This window comes from Eucyclogobius newberryi, unplaced genomic scaffold, assembly GCF_026437365.1.
Source record: "Eucyclogobius newberryi isolate DKJ021-1_F unplaced genomic scaffold, fEucNew1.0.hap1 SCAF_8, whole genome shotgun sequence".
Lineage (NCBI taxonomy): Eukaryota > Metazoa > Chordata > Actinopteri > Gobiiformes > Gobiidae > Eucyclogobius > Eucyclogobius newberryi.
The window spans coordinates 14,667,143-14,682,923 of record NW_027316500.1 but is presented as its reverse complement, the minus strand read 5'-3'; the positions used below and the strand labels follow the sequence as shown (position 1 = coordinate 14,682,923).

At 39.0% G+C, this 15,781-nt stretch overlaps 1 protein-coding gene across 1 annotated transcript; it reads left to right on the top strand.

Annotated features, from left to right (window-relative positions):
* Nucleotides 1-3,862: 3,862 nt before the first annotated feature.
* fam83b (family with sequence similarity 83 member B) lies at nt 3,863-11,448 on the top strand. The gene is made up of 5 exons (XM_072437300.1): nt 3,863-4,070; nt 6,247-6,728; nt 7,436-7,600; nt 8,554-8,678; nt 8,760-11,448. Exons 2-5 carry the CDS (start codon nt 6,273-6,275, stop codon nt 10,681-10,683), a joined length of 2,670 nt encoding a protein of 889 aa, XP_072293401.1. The 5' UTR covers nt 3,863-4,070; nt 6,247-6,272; the 3' UTR covers nt 10,684-11,448.
* Nucleotides 11,449-15,781: the final 4,333 nt, after the last annotated feature.

The window sequence follows — 15,781 nt, the reverse complement described above, 5'->3', positions numbered from 1 at the left end:
ATTAAGACTACTGATGTGGGGATAGCACTAATTTTTAATTGGGATTTTGTAAGTTTCTTTTAGTAGGTGTTTGGCTTTAGGGTTTATCTTTGTATTGGGTTTTTGGTTTACTTTGGTCTGGTTATGATTTATTGGAGGATTTTAACATAGTTTTAAAATGCTAATATTAAAATCACACCTGTTTAGAGTTTTGGTTTTACCCTTCATATATAAGGCACCAGAGTTCACCATTTCTTTGTTCTGCTGGAGTAAACCTGGATCTTCCTCGCATCTTTCTCACTTGCATTGGTCACTTCATTTAGTTGGAAAAATAAAAATAAACTAGATAATGTGTACGAGTAAAAGTAAAAGTACTACATGTGTGTAGTAAAGACTTTATTCTTGTTAGGCTCGAGCCATGGAATGGAAACCTAATGCTTAGCGTTAGCATTAGCATTAGCAATTTACTTTTGCAAATACTGAAAAAAGTACAAGATGTACAAATGTCAAAAGCACCAGCAGCAATAAGACGGTGAAAGCGACCGTAAAGAGGTATAACTTGTTGAAATTGGTGAAAGTGTTAAAGAGTTGAAACACGTCAAAAATCCCACAATCCTAAAAAGCAATAACATAAAGTGTCTGCTTTATGACATCATAAGCAGACACTCAATAAAAGACGTGCGAGGGCCATACTAATCCTGCCTAAGGTTAATCTCTTATCTCACTGCAATCCAGTATTTATTCATATCACATTTGTGTCCTGGTCACAAATATGATATGAATAAATACTGTATGAATATTTCCCCATAGCATTTCAAAGTGAACCTGTAATTAGCTGCCACCTCTGATGTTGATTCTATGCTAACTGATCATTATTGTATATTCCTTTGAGAGGGCACTTTGATTATAATGACCAGACATGCAGACACAAATTAGTCTTGTGAGAACTTGACATTTCAGCTCTATCTTTAGTGACCCTATCAATAGTGTCTTTTTCTCCTCTGGCTCTTTTTGAATTTTGAGTTGTTTTTAAAAAATATTTTATGGTGTTGTTTTTGTGAAATTTGTATCTGTATCTGAATGCTGTTATTTCATATCATATACATTTTGACTAGCTTTTTAAAAAACTGTATGTTTGTGTTTTGATCTTCAGTATCAGTCTGATTTGGGTAAACTTGACGACACTCACTCAAGACACAGAATCCGCCCGTGGAGCAGTGACAAAAACATGAAGGGGAGATTAAGTGTCACAAAAGGTGACTCATATCTGCACAGCTCCAGGAAAAGAGGGTTCTGGCTTCTTGTTGGATACGTTACTTAATCTTCACACACCCTGATTGAAGGAATGGTCCAACAATAGGCCACAAATCTGGTTATTTGTGGCCCTCCTTAACGTGACGCACAGTGAGCTTCTTGGAGCAGTTTCAAGCTCATTAAGGAGCATCTGTAGGGTTTTGTTGCAGATCATGGATCTCTATGAGAAACACATTGATAATATGTGTATGTATGGAGTGTTGAACTTTGCCTCTCTCACTCCTCTTGACACACAATCTCCCAGAGGGGATTGTTAACATGTTTTTCTGCAGCACTCATCATATCCCACCATCCAGAGATTCATATATTTTAGGAGAAATATTGAATTGCATGCAAGGTTTCTGCATATAGATTCATAGTAAGACTACATGATCCCACCAAATTCCCACAAAAAATAATGAATTATTCATTTTAATTTTAATTGCAGTGAGCATTGGTTTAATTTCCTGAGGAATATTACCTTTTGTTGAGACAGTATCACAGATAAGAGCACGGCCTTTAGTATATAGCATTCATTAATAGCTAATTAAAAGCTATTAGAAACAAAATTAGAAGCCCAAGCAAAGAGCACAAGCAATACATGTCTATTCCCCGGACAGAAATGTGTTCTATGTGAAGAAATCAGCAAGTGATGAGGCCGACCTACTGGGAGAAGATGCAAACTTCTCACTGGAACTCCTTACTGATCACAGGAAATGAACCCATGAGTCATCCAGAGCTAACCCTTCCACTCACCCTGCCTAAAAAGTGACTGAATCTGGGATCGGCATTATTAGCATGTCATTTTCTCTGAGTTGTGAGTGATCCTTTGAAATTAAATTGAAAATCCTTGTACACGCCTAAACACACCCACTCATATTTAAAAAAATACTGAACTGCTAATCTATTGTAGAAGAGTTACATGCATTTTAGAGCATGTGTGCTGAGGTCTAACTAAAGTCTTAGAGAGGACATTTTGACTTTCTCTTACAGACCTACAGCACTCGCTTGCTCGATTTGTATTATTTTTACATTTTTTTTGCTAAATTACTATTTTCCACTCTTCTGGTAATGGAATATTATTTCATTAACTACTTATTTTAACTGACTATGCATGTTGTTTTTCATATTGCTTCGAGCCATTTTATCGGCATCAAATGGAAAAAGTGTCTCAAATGTCATGTGCTGCCTGCGGAAAGTCTACATGCAAACCTGAGTGACCCATGAACCGCTGCAGGGCTGTTCAGATTCTCCAAGTCCAGTTAATAAAAAACATTGCTATCAGTCGCAGACCAGACATTATACACCTTAATAATAGAGCAAAGCTGCCAAGGTTTACTTCCCAAATGAAAAGCCAGAAAGCTTAAGACTTTAGTACAGGACAAAATGCAATGCGAGCGAAGACAGATTTAGCCTTGGAGACAGTAGACCGTATGTAATATGCTATGGTCCACTAACCAGCCATTAGTGAATTAAATGAATCCCATTCCTTTAATTTACATGGATGATCAAAACATCAAGTGGATTTGCAGTGCAGGGAATATATTTCCCTAAACAGCCAATAAGTGTTTGGTGAAAAGAAGTCTGCAACCAAATACATGCTTTCATTTTGTGTCAATGTTGGAGATTTTTATTAACTAGAATTCAAAAATAGTCTGCAAATTAAAAATGACTGGAAATTACTTTTCAGGCCGAAATATTACCTGACAGCTTTTCACAAGAATTAATCATGTTGATTTTCTAGTTAAGAATGATTTGTTGAATGAAAAATTGTAGTAAATTCAACATTGAAACAAAATGATGCTAGTTTTACCTTGCAGGTTCTTGAAACAAATCAGCCAATATAGAAATAAATGCTATATATTTCCACATGCACATGCACAGTTGGCACCTAAGCATATTTTGTGACCTCGTGGTTAGTCAGATAAATCAAGATGTAATTACCAAATTAAAATGAGACACAAAACCTAAAATATATTTCAAAGGAATGCTAACTTGTTACAGCCCAATCTCGTCAGATCTTGGAAGCAAAGTAGAGATGGGCCTGGTTAGTAATTGGATGGGAGACTGCTGGAACGCCAGGTTCCACAGGGGGGCGGTAGTGCAAACTATCAATGGGCCCTTAGGCAAGACACTTCACCCACCTTGCCTCCAATGCCCTAGTATGGTATGTGAAAGAGAGTTCATGTAGGACAGTTAGATGGCTAAAGGTGTGTTTATAGCATGTGTATCATGTATGTACATTAACATGCACTATCCACACCAAATAAACCAATAATAATACTAGTCTATTGTTTTACTAATCATTTGTTTAATAGATTATTCTTTATTCAGATCATCTCCTCTGTCTCTACACACACACACTTGTCCTTCAGTCTGTAAATTCCCAGCCTGCCTTGTGATTCGTGCTGCTCCTGAAGGAAGTAGTCACCAAAGGCCCTTAACGTCTGTTATTATCTTGATTTTCGTCAGTGTGAACTTTGTACCTACCAAGACAGCCAGCTAAGTGAGCGAGGGAGGAAGAGAAAGAGAGGCGTGGCCAAACGTCTCAAACAGGTTTATGACTGCCTCAGAGCCTCTTTCAAACAGCACCGCATTTGCATGTCAAAACTGGAGCCCACACCCTCTATCTGCAGACTGCTTATCATGTTCAGACACCTCCTTGTCCTTGTTTCTCTCGGCTGGCAGACTGCTTTCTTATACACACAGCCAACATAAAGATGTATAGACTTTCCTAACAAGGACATACTGAGATCGAGAAGGCAGCGAGAGAAGTCTGGCGAGTTCAAAATCTAAATGTAAGTTACCTCTGCTCTATAATGATCGGGTTAGACTTTTAAAGCTACTGTCATGTTAAAAAGTTGTTTTGCGGGACCGGACGGTAAGGATAGATTACATGCATTAACATTTTAACAGAAAAGTAATCTACCTGGGGAACACTGACAACACAACACATGTCCTACATAAAAACAACGTCAACTTGAATGTACTTGGTTCTCATTCAAACAACACGTTATTGATAAAACCATGACAGTTTCAGTTGTTTACCATGTCAATGTGAAGAAACTGTAACATGAGAGCCATCATGCTGATCGCTATGGCAAAGTGTCGAAAACATTCTCACCTTTGTAACCAGAATTGAATGAGGTCGACTTTTAAGCAACTTCTACACAAGCTAAAATGTCAGGCACCAACTTATTATGTACCCAGTAACAGGAATGGAGGGCTAAGATTCAATCTTCCTGGTATCTATAATGGTATACCAGCGTCTTTGGGTCACTGAAAAGCGCTATATAAATAAAAGTTATTATTATTATTATTATTATACTGAACCCCTGGAAAGGTAGAGGACCAGGACATTTAGATGCTAATCAGGTACTCAGGGTGGTTGAGCCAGGGTCCCACAAAGACAAAGAGGATTCTAATAGCCCATTAAAATTCTGAATAGGATAGCTCGGTAGATACAAGGGGGGAGTTTCTGTTGAAACAAACAACTCTTTCTACTTCAGGAAGGCTCCGCCCAATGGGCTGGACTTACCACAGAAGAGTATAAATATCGGAGTTCTCGACCTAAATTCTGTTATTGACAATGACTCTTGGATGAGAGTCGAAACGTCTATTTTTTCTAACTGAGTCCAGATGACTACAACTGAAGCTTTTTCTACTATGTACCCAGAGCAACTTCCTCACGGAGTGAACTGCACTGGTCTGATAGACAGGCTGTGCTTTAGAATTCAATCACAGACAAATGACAGGAGGAAACATGCTGGATTCATGACCTATTCATTGTTGCCCACAAAAATAAACCAGCTATTCAATAAACAAAGTTAACATGCAAATCTTGGCCGGTTATTGATTAAAAAAACACTCCTATGAAGACTGTTAAACTGCATATACCGGTGTGTCTACTAGCTGTATTTTATGAAACTTGTACCTTGTTTAACTGCTGTTAACTATATTCCTTCATGCGGTGCAAACTGGTTCACCTTCTATTATTCATGAGTAGTTTTCATGATCTGGCATGTTATGTGTGACGTCATGTTTTCCAATGAATGTAACTGTATGCACGTGTACTATTCTGTAATGACATGCAAAGACACAGGCAGGAGGCAAAGAATGAAATTAAAGAAAAAAAGTGGTTGTATGTATAGTTTTTTTCAGAATATAGTCCACATTTTATCATGGTAAATCATGGTAGTTCACCTTAGGCTAATACTGTTAAAGTTATTTCAATCACATTTTACATAAATGTGTTGGCTAATATGGTTTTAATGTAGCTGCCACTGTAAATTATTCATTAATTCCTTTTCTATCGCTTGTTCCCTTTCGGGGTTGCGGGTGACTGGAGCCTATCCCAGTGACTTTGGGCCTTAGGCGGGGTACACCCTGGACAGTGGCCAACTTGTCGCAGGGCCAACACAGAGACATAGACATTACAGACAACCATTCACCCTCACATACATTCACATACATTTTGCCTAACACATGGACTGTAAATTATCTCTGTACTAACTAGTTTGACATTAATTTGAAACATTAGATTTTAGAAGAAATTAAGTATGTGAAAATAAAATAAAGTAGCTTATCTACATTGCAAACATGAACTGAAACTATAGGCAATTCAAATTACTTTCTATTTACAAATACAGGTAAATTACTTAATTTAAGTCATTGTGGTTAACTTAAACTCTGATTATTTGTTTTACAGTGATATTCAGACATTGTCAGACACAGATTACCTACATGCATAGGCCTGTCGCCATAATTACTATATCAACTGTAATAAGGCGTTTATTGTCAGAGTATCATCTTTTATTGTGACAAGCCTAATATTGCAGTGCGGTTATGCAACTTAGTTTTGCTTTTTCATTTATCCTCCCTTGTTAAACTAGAAGACAGGATGTCTTTGTACAGTGAATATTTGTTTTGTGCTCTTCTTCCTTGATCATTATTGATTTTCATTATTTTTGACAGGCCTGACTGAAAGAAACGTGGGGCTAATGGATTCTTCAGACTTATCCTTGCTGTCTTCTCTGAGAGGAGAATCTAAAACTGATGATTACATCCAGCCCCATTATAAGGAGGAATATCGGCTGGCTATTGACCGCCTATTGAGCGGCGGTCCGGACAGTTACTTGGAGTTTCTCAAAGGTGAACGTGTGGGGACTTTCCTTTCAGAAGAAGAGCTTGCTTTCATCACAGCCCACGCAGAGCTACACAAAACCCCGACTCAAATAGAAGAAATCCACATTCATAATCACACTGACACCCAATCATCCTCTGGGACATACTGGCCCATGCACTCAGATGTGGACACCCCAGATTTGGACTTAGGATGGCCAGATATCCGACACGAGAAACTTCAAACTAATATAGATCTGCTGTTTCACCCGCCACGACAAAACAATCCTACAATCAAAGAGGTGATCCGGAAACACATTCGGGATGCCAGGCAGGTACAGACAACCACACTCAGCTTTATGTACGTGGGCTCTGTTCTGTAAATTGGCTCAGGGACTTCCTAAGCTGTCAGTGTATATTCCCACAGTGTTCACATTAGGGAAGTGTGTTTTTCACTGTGCAACTTTGTCAGGTGTTTAGCCCTTCCAGGCACTGCTCATCCAATGAGCAAGGTTAAAATCTGGTTTGGCAACTTACAGACAATGCATACACTTGCTTGTAAATTATATTGCCATATTCTTTACACAGCTGACGCCTTCTACAGAGAGAACTGTTGTTGAGAACATCAGGTGTAACGAGAATTTTCAACATTAAAACTTATGCCTGACAAATCAAAGCTGAAGCCGCTTTCCCTCTAATTACAGCTGGGCAAGTGCAGTTTAAATAATTCAAATCTAACGTAGAGATGCTCTTTATGGGAATCAACTTTCAGGCTGTTAAAAAATAAAAAAAAGAGAAAAATAAATAAAAACTGCAATGAAGTGGCTGCAGGCCACATTCTTCTGCCTTTGACTAGTGCAAAGGTTGCTCAATCCATCACCCATAAAGGCAATAAGCAAATTAAATTATTCTCACAGATTTATGAATGTATTTTCTATTGGCTAAATATGGACAATGTTTTGAAAATGTACTTATGTGTGTCGTGCATGTTCACTTTCAAATGCTTATGTCACAGAGAGTTATTCTCCTCTTCTCCTTGCAGGTCATTGCTATTGTCATGGATAAGTTCACAGATGTGGATATTTTTAAAGAAATAGTAGAGGCTTCATTACGTGGAGTGGCTGTCTATATACTCTTGGATCATTTCAATCTAAAGGGTTTCCTTTCAATGATTGAAAGTCAAGACGTGAGGATACAACAGCTCAGGGTATGTATTTATAATAGTTTGGGATTTGGTCTTCACTTACTAACTTTTAATAATTAATCTATTTTGCCACATGCACATGAGTTTGTTTTGTGATGCCAGAAATTCTTAGCCTTGTGTCTCATTCCACAACCTGGTTTGTCGTGTGTACTGGGTGGAGCTGGAGCTTTCTTTTATTGTGGGAAAATCGCTTGAATTCTCTGGTCTTTCCGCATTACTCAACAATTCACCTGAACAGACATTATTTTGAATAACATCTAGGGCTGCAGCTATCGATTATTTTAGTAGTCAAGTATTCTATCGATCATTTTCTTCGATAAATCGAGTAATTTTGGCAGAATGATCCCAAACTGTGTCCAGAGGTGTTGTATCCCGACACACTATCTATTTCTATCTCCAGGTAATCTTTTAACAATATGCGCCAATTAATTAAATGAATGAATTAATGAATGAATTAAAATATTCATCATTCTCCGTCCATGGCTGCTGTGTGGCCAGTATCAATATTTCGTTGTATTTTGGAGCAAAATGATAATGATGATTAACCATTTGTATCCCCTGCCCATCTGGCGTGGTTGTAGCTAGCCCAAAAGTACCCATTATCTTTGTGTGCCTTTCACTTTAGCCTCGATGTCTTTGCCCAGTAATTGCAAACGTTCTGTTTCATAAGCGCGGTCCTCTGTGCTCTTTCACACAACAACACTACGTTTCCCAGTCACACTTGTAAGTTTAGAATGCGCTGCTCTCTCCTCTGTTGTGCTTTAGTTGCTGCAGGTCAGCGCAGAACACAATCCGTTATTATTATACAAGTTTTTTTGTTATTTAATTCCTTGAGTCACTCTCATCATTAATCGTTTCAGCCCTAATAACAACATCACACCTATAGCTTTTCAATGATTATGGCTTTCATGTGTAATCTGACAGTGATGGTTTATGCTGTTCTCCTCTGTCTGCAGAATATGAGAGTGCGCACAGTTAAAGGTCAGGATTACCTCTGTCAATCAGGGGCAAAATTTCATGGTGCAATGGAGCAGAGATTTCTCTTATTTGACTGCTGTACAGCTTTTTATGGCTCCTACAGGTAAACAGACAACAAAGTAGACTAAATGGACACTGACAAACCAACATTGTTATAATAGTGTGTTTATTATTTTTTTTACAGTTTCGCGTGGTCCTTTGAGAAGATCAATCTCAGTATGATGCAAGTCATTAAAGGGCATTTGGTGAAATCCTTTGATGAGGAATTTCGAACACTTTACGCACGGTCAACTGTTCCAACTCAGCTGGCTCCTTCAGTTTCTCACAATGGACAACAAGGACGGCCCCTTATAACCAAACTTGTACTTAATCCTGCCCCCAAGATGGAAAGAGGCAACCATTTAAGACACACAATGGAAGGAGTGTACAGAAAGAGGAGTATAGGCCTGCTAGAACCACAGGAAGGTCACTATGAGGAAGAACCACCCGGACCTATAATTGAGAATGGTATTAGTGCCCTTATGTCCCCTGAAATGAACTATAAAAAACGGCACAGCTACGCAGGCGAGAGACAAGACGCATATATTCCTCCAAACTTACGCCCCAGAGGAAGCAACTGGAACGTCTCTGGCGATTCTGGGAAAAACTCTGCAATGGACAATTTCCATCAAAACAAACACCAGACATACAACAATAAAGATAAGCTGATTCCCATGCAGCCAACAACGCCAACCCAAGAGAGCTCCAAGGCCTTCATGCGCACATGGAGGATTGAATCGTACCTCAAAAACACCGACACTCACCTCAGAGAGTCCTGTGATTACTTAGACCAGCTCGACCCAGCAGGCAAAGTCAACGCCTTCAAGCAGGGGAGGATGAGAACCTCTCTTGTCTTGAGGTCAACTATCCCAGAGCAGGCAGAGCTGAACAATTCTTCATTTGGTCTTGAACGCTTGTCCCCAAACACGGCTGTGCACTACTCTTCAATGCAGTGGAGCCCAACAGCGGCTGACAGGATGGGCAAAGAAGATTTTTCTTTTAGACAACAAAGCCTCCAGATGTTGGATGACAATGATAATTTTACTCCTGCCCGAAACACTTACTACCCTAATTTTGCATCCCTCGGTAGACCTAAAGGAGTACCCATATTGACCAATCCTGAAATGTTCACGGAAAACTGGCACAAACGACACAGTGTGGCAGACCCCCGCTCTAACAGTAATTACACCCACGAGGAGCAGTTGTACCCGCCTTTTGCCAGAATGCAGTTAAACAGAAGCTCGATGGGGATTAATGCACCCAACGGAGGTTATTTGTCAGCGCTGAATGAGGATCAAAGATCGATCTCTCATTACGACGTCAAAAACATAACAGCCCCCAAGAGTCCAGACAGACACATGTGGCAAGAGGCGCCATCAAGAGCGCTGTCTGCTGTAGCTCTTGATGTCAACTCAGAGCATTCAAATGACAAAGACAATGCTACGAACAAGCCGCGTCTCTTTAAGAAGAGCTCCAATAAGATAAAGTCCTTATTGAACATACATGAAAGGAAAGATGAAGCATCTGGGACTCTGGGAAGGGATAGTGTCCAATCAGGAGGAAGCACAAATACCTTAACACTAGAGGATGAGACAAGTATAACACGAGAAAGAAATCAACTTCGTCAAAGCACAAAGAGCGCAGGCAGGACAAGCTCAGAACGCTACAGAAATCAACAAATCGAGGACCCGCTTGCAACGTCGAAGCCCCGCTTTACAACTGAGGAGCACCGGTATTACCCACACTCTAAGGATGTCAAATATGACAGTCAGACCCAACACAATTTTCCTGACAGGAGCTCAAAGCCTAGCTACGAGTCCGGAAGCTTGAGGAGGGAATACAGTGTCGTTGAGCCGAAAAAGTACAGCAGATATGAACCTTCCTTTGTCAAAATACAGCCAGTGCGTTCTGCTTCTGGATATGGGAGCAGACAGGCTCAGGACAAAAGTCTTTCCAAAGGTCCAAAGGAAGCGTCCACTGAAAACCACCACGCTGCACATGGACACCAGGAGAATAAGATTGGCAAATTCTTTCAACGAATGGGGAACCTCATAAACAAACACAAATGAATGTTATTGTGAACAAGTAAAGGGTAATTACCTTTCAAGACTGTTACAAGTCTTGGATCACTGTTTACATCTAGAGTTGCCTCAACTGATATTGTGTATTTGCACAGATAAATAAATAGTTTTATATATGGTGCGAAAGGTTAAGCTCTAAGATACTGTGGTGTCTGTCCTTCAGAAGGATGTGGAGGATTGAATGGTGTAAGGTCAATGTCAGTTTTAGAGGTTTATAGTTTTTTTTATCGACACAAAAGGATTGGTTAAGTCCTGCTGCCCGTAAGTATGTTTATGCAAAAATAAGTGCAAAAACATTTGGTTGTTGTTGCTTGAATCAAACCTTAAAAGACAGTACAGTATTCTTCAAAAAGTTATTTTTTCTTTATTTTTTCACTTTGATAATCCTTAATGGAATATTTTGTGTACATGTTTAGTACATACAGAGATAGTTACACACACAGCACCTTTTGCATGTATACAATTGCCCTGCAACAGTCATTATAAAGATTCAATACACAGTTCTACTAACATTATATTTTTAGCCTGGCTTACAACCAATCTCTGTTTATTCTGCCTTAAGAGGAGTAGTCAAATATAAATGCATTACATGTGCCTGTGGTGATCACTCAGGGATGACTCAAGGACGTGTGCCAACAACCCTCCCCCTTGCTTGATGATAAGCTATATTCTCTCAAAAGCTTTCCCTGAATTTTGATTTGGGCCAATTTATGACAGTAGATGTGAGGATGAGAAATATATATTTATTACTTCTTTGTGCTAAGAGTTGCATGTGAAGTTGTTAGCAATGTTGTATAATTAACATAATAAATGAACATGAAACAACAAGTTGCCATATTAAAACAGATGATTTTCTTTAAATGTGCAATAGTTATTTAAAAAATCAACACTTTATTGGCCTTGTGTAATACATGATGAATGATCAAACTAGTCACCAAAGCATGTAAATATTGAATCACTAAATGCAGCTGAAATCCTTTCTATTTTCTAAATTAAAATCTTACACGTCTTAAACGTAACCAGCACTTATTATCTAAAGCCCTATATCGTGTCCTTGAAGGCAAGTAAGGGAATCAAAATGTGCGTTTGGCACCACACTGCAGCGCTTTACTGCTATTGATCCGCTACAGGGAATCTGTATGAGAGGTCAGTTAGCATGAAGCCAGGTGTTTATGTGTGAGCTGAACATACACTTAATGTATCACTATAAGAGATAATTACGCCCTCTGACATCACCAAACACATGTCAAACTGTGTTTGCCGTGTGTGCCTTAAAGCAAACACAGACCAAATACACACTAATACATGACACGTTTCATCTGTATTATCTGTATTATGTCAACCTTGACTATTGTGTTGTCATGGTCTCTTAATGATATGAATTAAACATCAGCATCTAATTACCATAAAACCTTGACAGACATTATCTGAATAGATCAAGAAATGCTATTTTGAATAGTAATTTCGATTTGTTTCTACAGAAAAATCTCTTTCAGATCTCTTTTAAATTCAGTCTTTTTGCCTGATCGTGCGTGTTTTCTCTCACATTCTTTTGTGCCAGATTAAATGTGGCCAATCTGCACAGCCCAGTTTATCTTAATCTCAATCAACACATCTTACTCCTGATAAATAATCATTATTTATCTTCTGTATTATTGGTTGATAGTTCTCAGTTATCATCAAATCAAATTATTTTTGAAGAGCCCAAAATCAGCAGTTGTCTCTAAGAGCTTCACAGAAAATGTTGCTTTACCCAACAAAAGGTTATAAATCAATATTAAGGCAGTAGGAGAAGGGTGGTGGGGGTTTCAGTCATCACTGGAGTAGAAAAGGACAGTCATGTGAACAGAGATGAACGGACTAAAGACCACAAGGGCCATATTCAAATCCAAGCGAGGGAAAGACCGCGATCATTAGTGTAATAAATTCTTATCATTATAAGCACTTTTCTGTAAAACATAATTTCATGTTATCTTTATTAATGGCACTAAAACAATAAAATAAATGGAAAGAATAACAATTATTTTAAAACTTGAGGAGGGCCAAGGGCCTGATCCCTTGGAGCCGCAAATGCCCAGGTCTGGACTACAGACTCAAATATGTATTGTTGATAGGGAATGTAGGAGGAACTAGAGGATAGTGCTCAAGGGCAGCATAGCTGAAACTGTGCTTTTGATGTGGTTGTCTTAAAAAGTACAGTCCAGTGCATTTCATCTCTCCTTGAGCAAGACACTCACCTTGCTTCAGTATGAATGTAATGTGTGAGTGGTCTAAACAGTCTAAAGCCATGTTCCCATTGGTTTGCTTTGGAGCAGACTAAAGTGAACCGTACAGGCCCATTTAAACATTCCAAAACGCACCCTGTGAAGTACTAGCCACCTCTTCCATTGTATGTCCGCTTCAGCTCAGAAGCACCACACTATGAGGATTGGAGAAACTAGCTTGATCTTGTGAAAAGCCTGGTTATTGAAGCACAGCACTCAGGTCGAAGATTGGAAATATTATATTTCCAGTGCATAATGCCTCTGACATTAGCCAATCACAATGCATTATATAAAGAGGAAGAAGTGAAATAAATGCAGAAAATGTCTTGGTCTTAATTACTTACTGTTATTTAGCTCTGTTCTTAGACAGCTTGTTCTAAAAGGGGCAATCTTCTGGTTTAATATGAGATATAATTGGTAATCCATTCTCAAACATTGACTGATGTTCTCTACACCCCTATATAAGTCGTCTTTTTGCATGGTAACTTTATCTTTTTAAATGTATTTCAAACAATGTTACTTACCCATATCTCAAGCAATAGATGACTATGGCAAGGCTGACTATCTTTATTGAGGTTGAGGTGTCCAACATTAAGCTGCTATTCACCCGCACAAAGCAATATAGCATGAATTACTCTGTCAGGTATCAATTAGGCAGTAATTATGTTTCCATATCACAATTATAGTCCTTAAGCATCACTGACTATTGTGTTCTCCATGTTATACGTTCAAGGTGAACTCTATCTTTAGCCCAGCAGTCCTTGTGGATGTCACATACAAGTATGTGCTGTCAATCAAGAGCACGGTATCAATACTGTGTGATCCAAGCTGAAGAATCATTGATTTCCACACCTCATATTGAGTTGCATACACACTGTAAGTCAAACAGTGTTGGAGGGTTTCAGATGACATCACAACATTCTATACAGGTAAGTCAATTGTGTCAAATGCAGATGGGGGGCTCTCTACATCCTGGCTCCTTTTTCTAACATTAAAAAATTTAGCTTGTCAGCATCTAGCGATAAGAAATAGGCCCCAAAAAAATCGGATCGTAGAATCATGAAACCAATGAGATGATGACAAGGGAAGTAAAAAATATTATGGCAATGCTGTCCGCCCAACCAAATATTGTCCATATTGGATCAAAATTTGCTAAGCATGCCACAGGAGTTTTCCCAAATGTTGTACTTACAAACTCCTCCTAGAGAGTTGGCTCGAAATAGCTGAAATTTGGTGAAAATGATGTTGAGGACTGAGACATCAAAAGTTATCCAAATTATTTTGATATCTTTCATGGTGTTTGTGTGGCAAAGCCCCAAACTGTAGCTAGAATTTGATACGAAATTCCATTTTGGCATCTCAATCAAAAAAGTCATATTTGTTACGCCGTAGCCGTAGCGATGACATGTTATGGGAAACATGTTATGGGAAATCACCAAATCTCTGAAATTTGAACATGCTTACACTTTACACTTTTACGAACCTCTCCTTGGGCATTAGCCCGATCACCCTAAATCTTGGTGAGACTCATCTTCAAGAGTGGGACATCATCAGCGCCACGGATTTGGCAGTAGTTGTAATAAAAGAAGGAAACTTGGGGCGCCCCCCCCTCCCCTTGCGTTGCGGGGCGGTGTGGCGGTGGCCGATCATTGCCGCTTGCGGCTGTATTTATTGTTATTATTTGTTCATTTGATTGGGACAGCGCGTGGTAATGAAATAAAACACACTCCCATTCACCAGCGTACATGGACACTTCACAGGTGGGTGAAGTGTCTTGCCTAAGAACACAATGGCAATGTGCCCTAAAGCCACTGCTGCCTCACAGCGTCACCTGACACTAGATCCAAATCTGACATTAAATTTATAAAAAAATATAATTTAGTAAGATCTCCCTTCCAGGTACAACAATGCATAAACATATTCATATAAATTCTTCATAATCAACTCTAAATATTCCTAACATTGCTAAACTTTGCAATTAGAACTACATGTTTATTCAGGATTCATGCATTAGTCAACAAATCATGGATCAATGGGAGAAAGCTGTACATGACACCCAATTTCAGCGTCAACAAAACTAAATAATGGATTCTGCCATATTTAATTTGTGTGAGTTTTGCCGGTACACACTTGATCCCATAGACATTATGCAAGCATGTTGATTTGAGAGCTTTGAGAGCTACATGCATGCTGCTTATGTAAATCAAAACAAAGTCCAATGCATAATTCCCATTGAAATGTGGTATTTTTGGCATGTTCCGCTCATGTTCCTGATCCTCCGCACTATCCTGCCAGGGGCTCACATGTCCGTGTGTGTGTGCATGTGCGTCTGAAAAGAGACAGATGTAGAGTCAGATGTCGAGTCAGACAGCCAGCTGACAGACACTTAACCCTGCCATGCTGCACTGCCATCTACAAATGTCTGGGAACACAGAATGCATCAGAATAATCACATGACAAAAAGATGGATTGACTATTGATACTCTTAACTACTCATACCAAACTATTAACTATATTGCATGAGTTTGTAAAAAAGTTATAAAGTTAAGAGCGTTGCACATGTGTGGTTGCTGCCACTACAACGTTGTGAGTTCAATTTCAGGCCTAGACCATTTGCTGATTGTCAATACACTCTCTCTCCCCATTCCACGCTCCTGTCAAAACTAAGATGTCGGATCAGGAAAACTGAAAACTAAAAAAAGGTTTGAATCAGGCTTATCAGTTGATTAATCAGAACATATATAAACATAATGTCTGCAATGACCAGCAGGTAAGTGAAATGTTGCTGTTCTCTCATATGAGTAATAATTAAAGGGACCAAT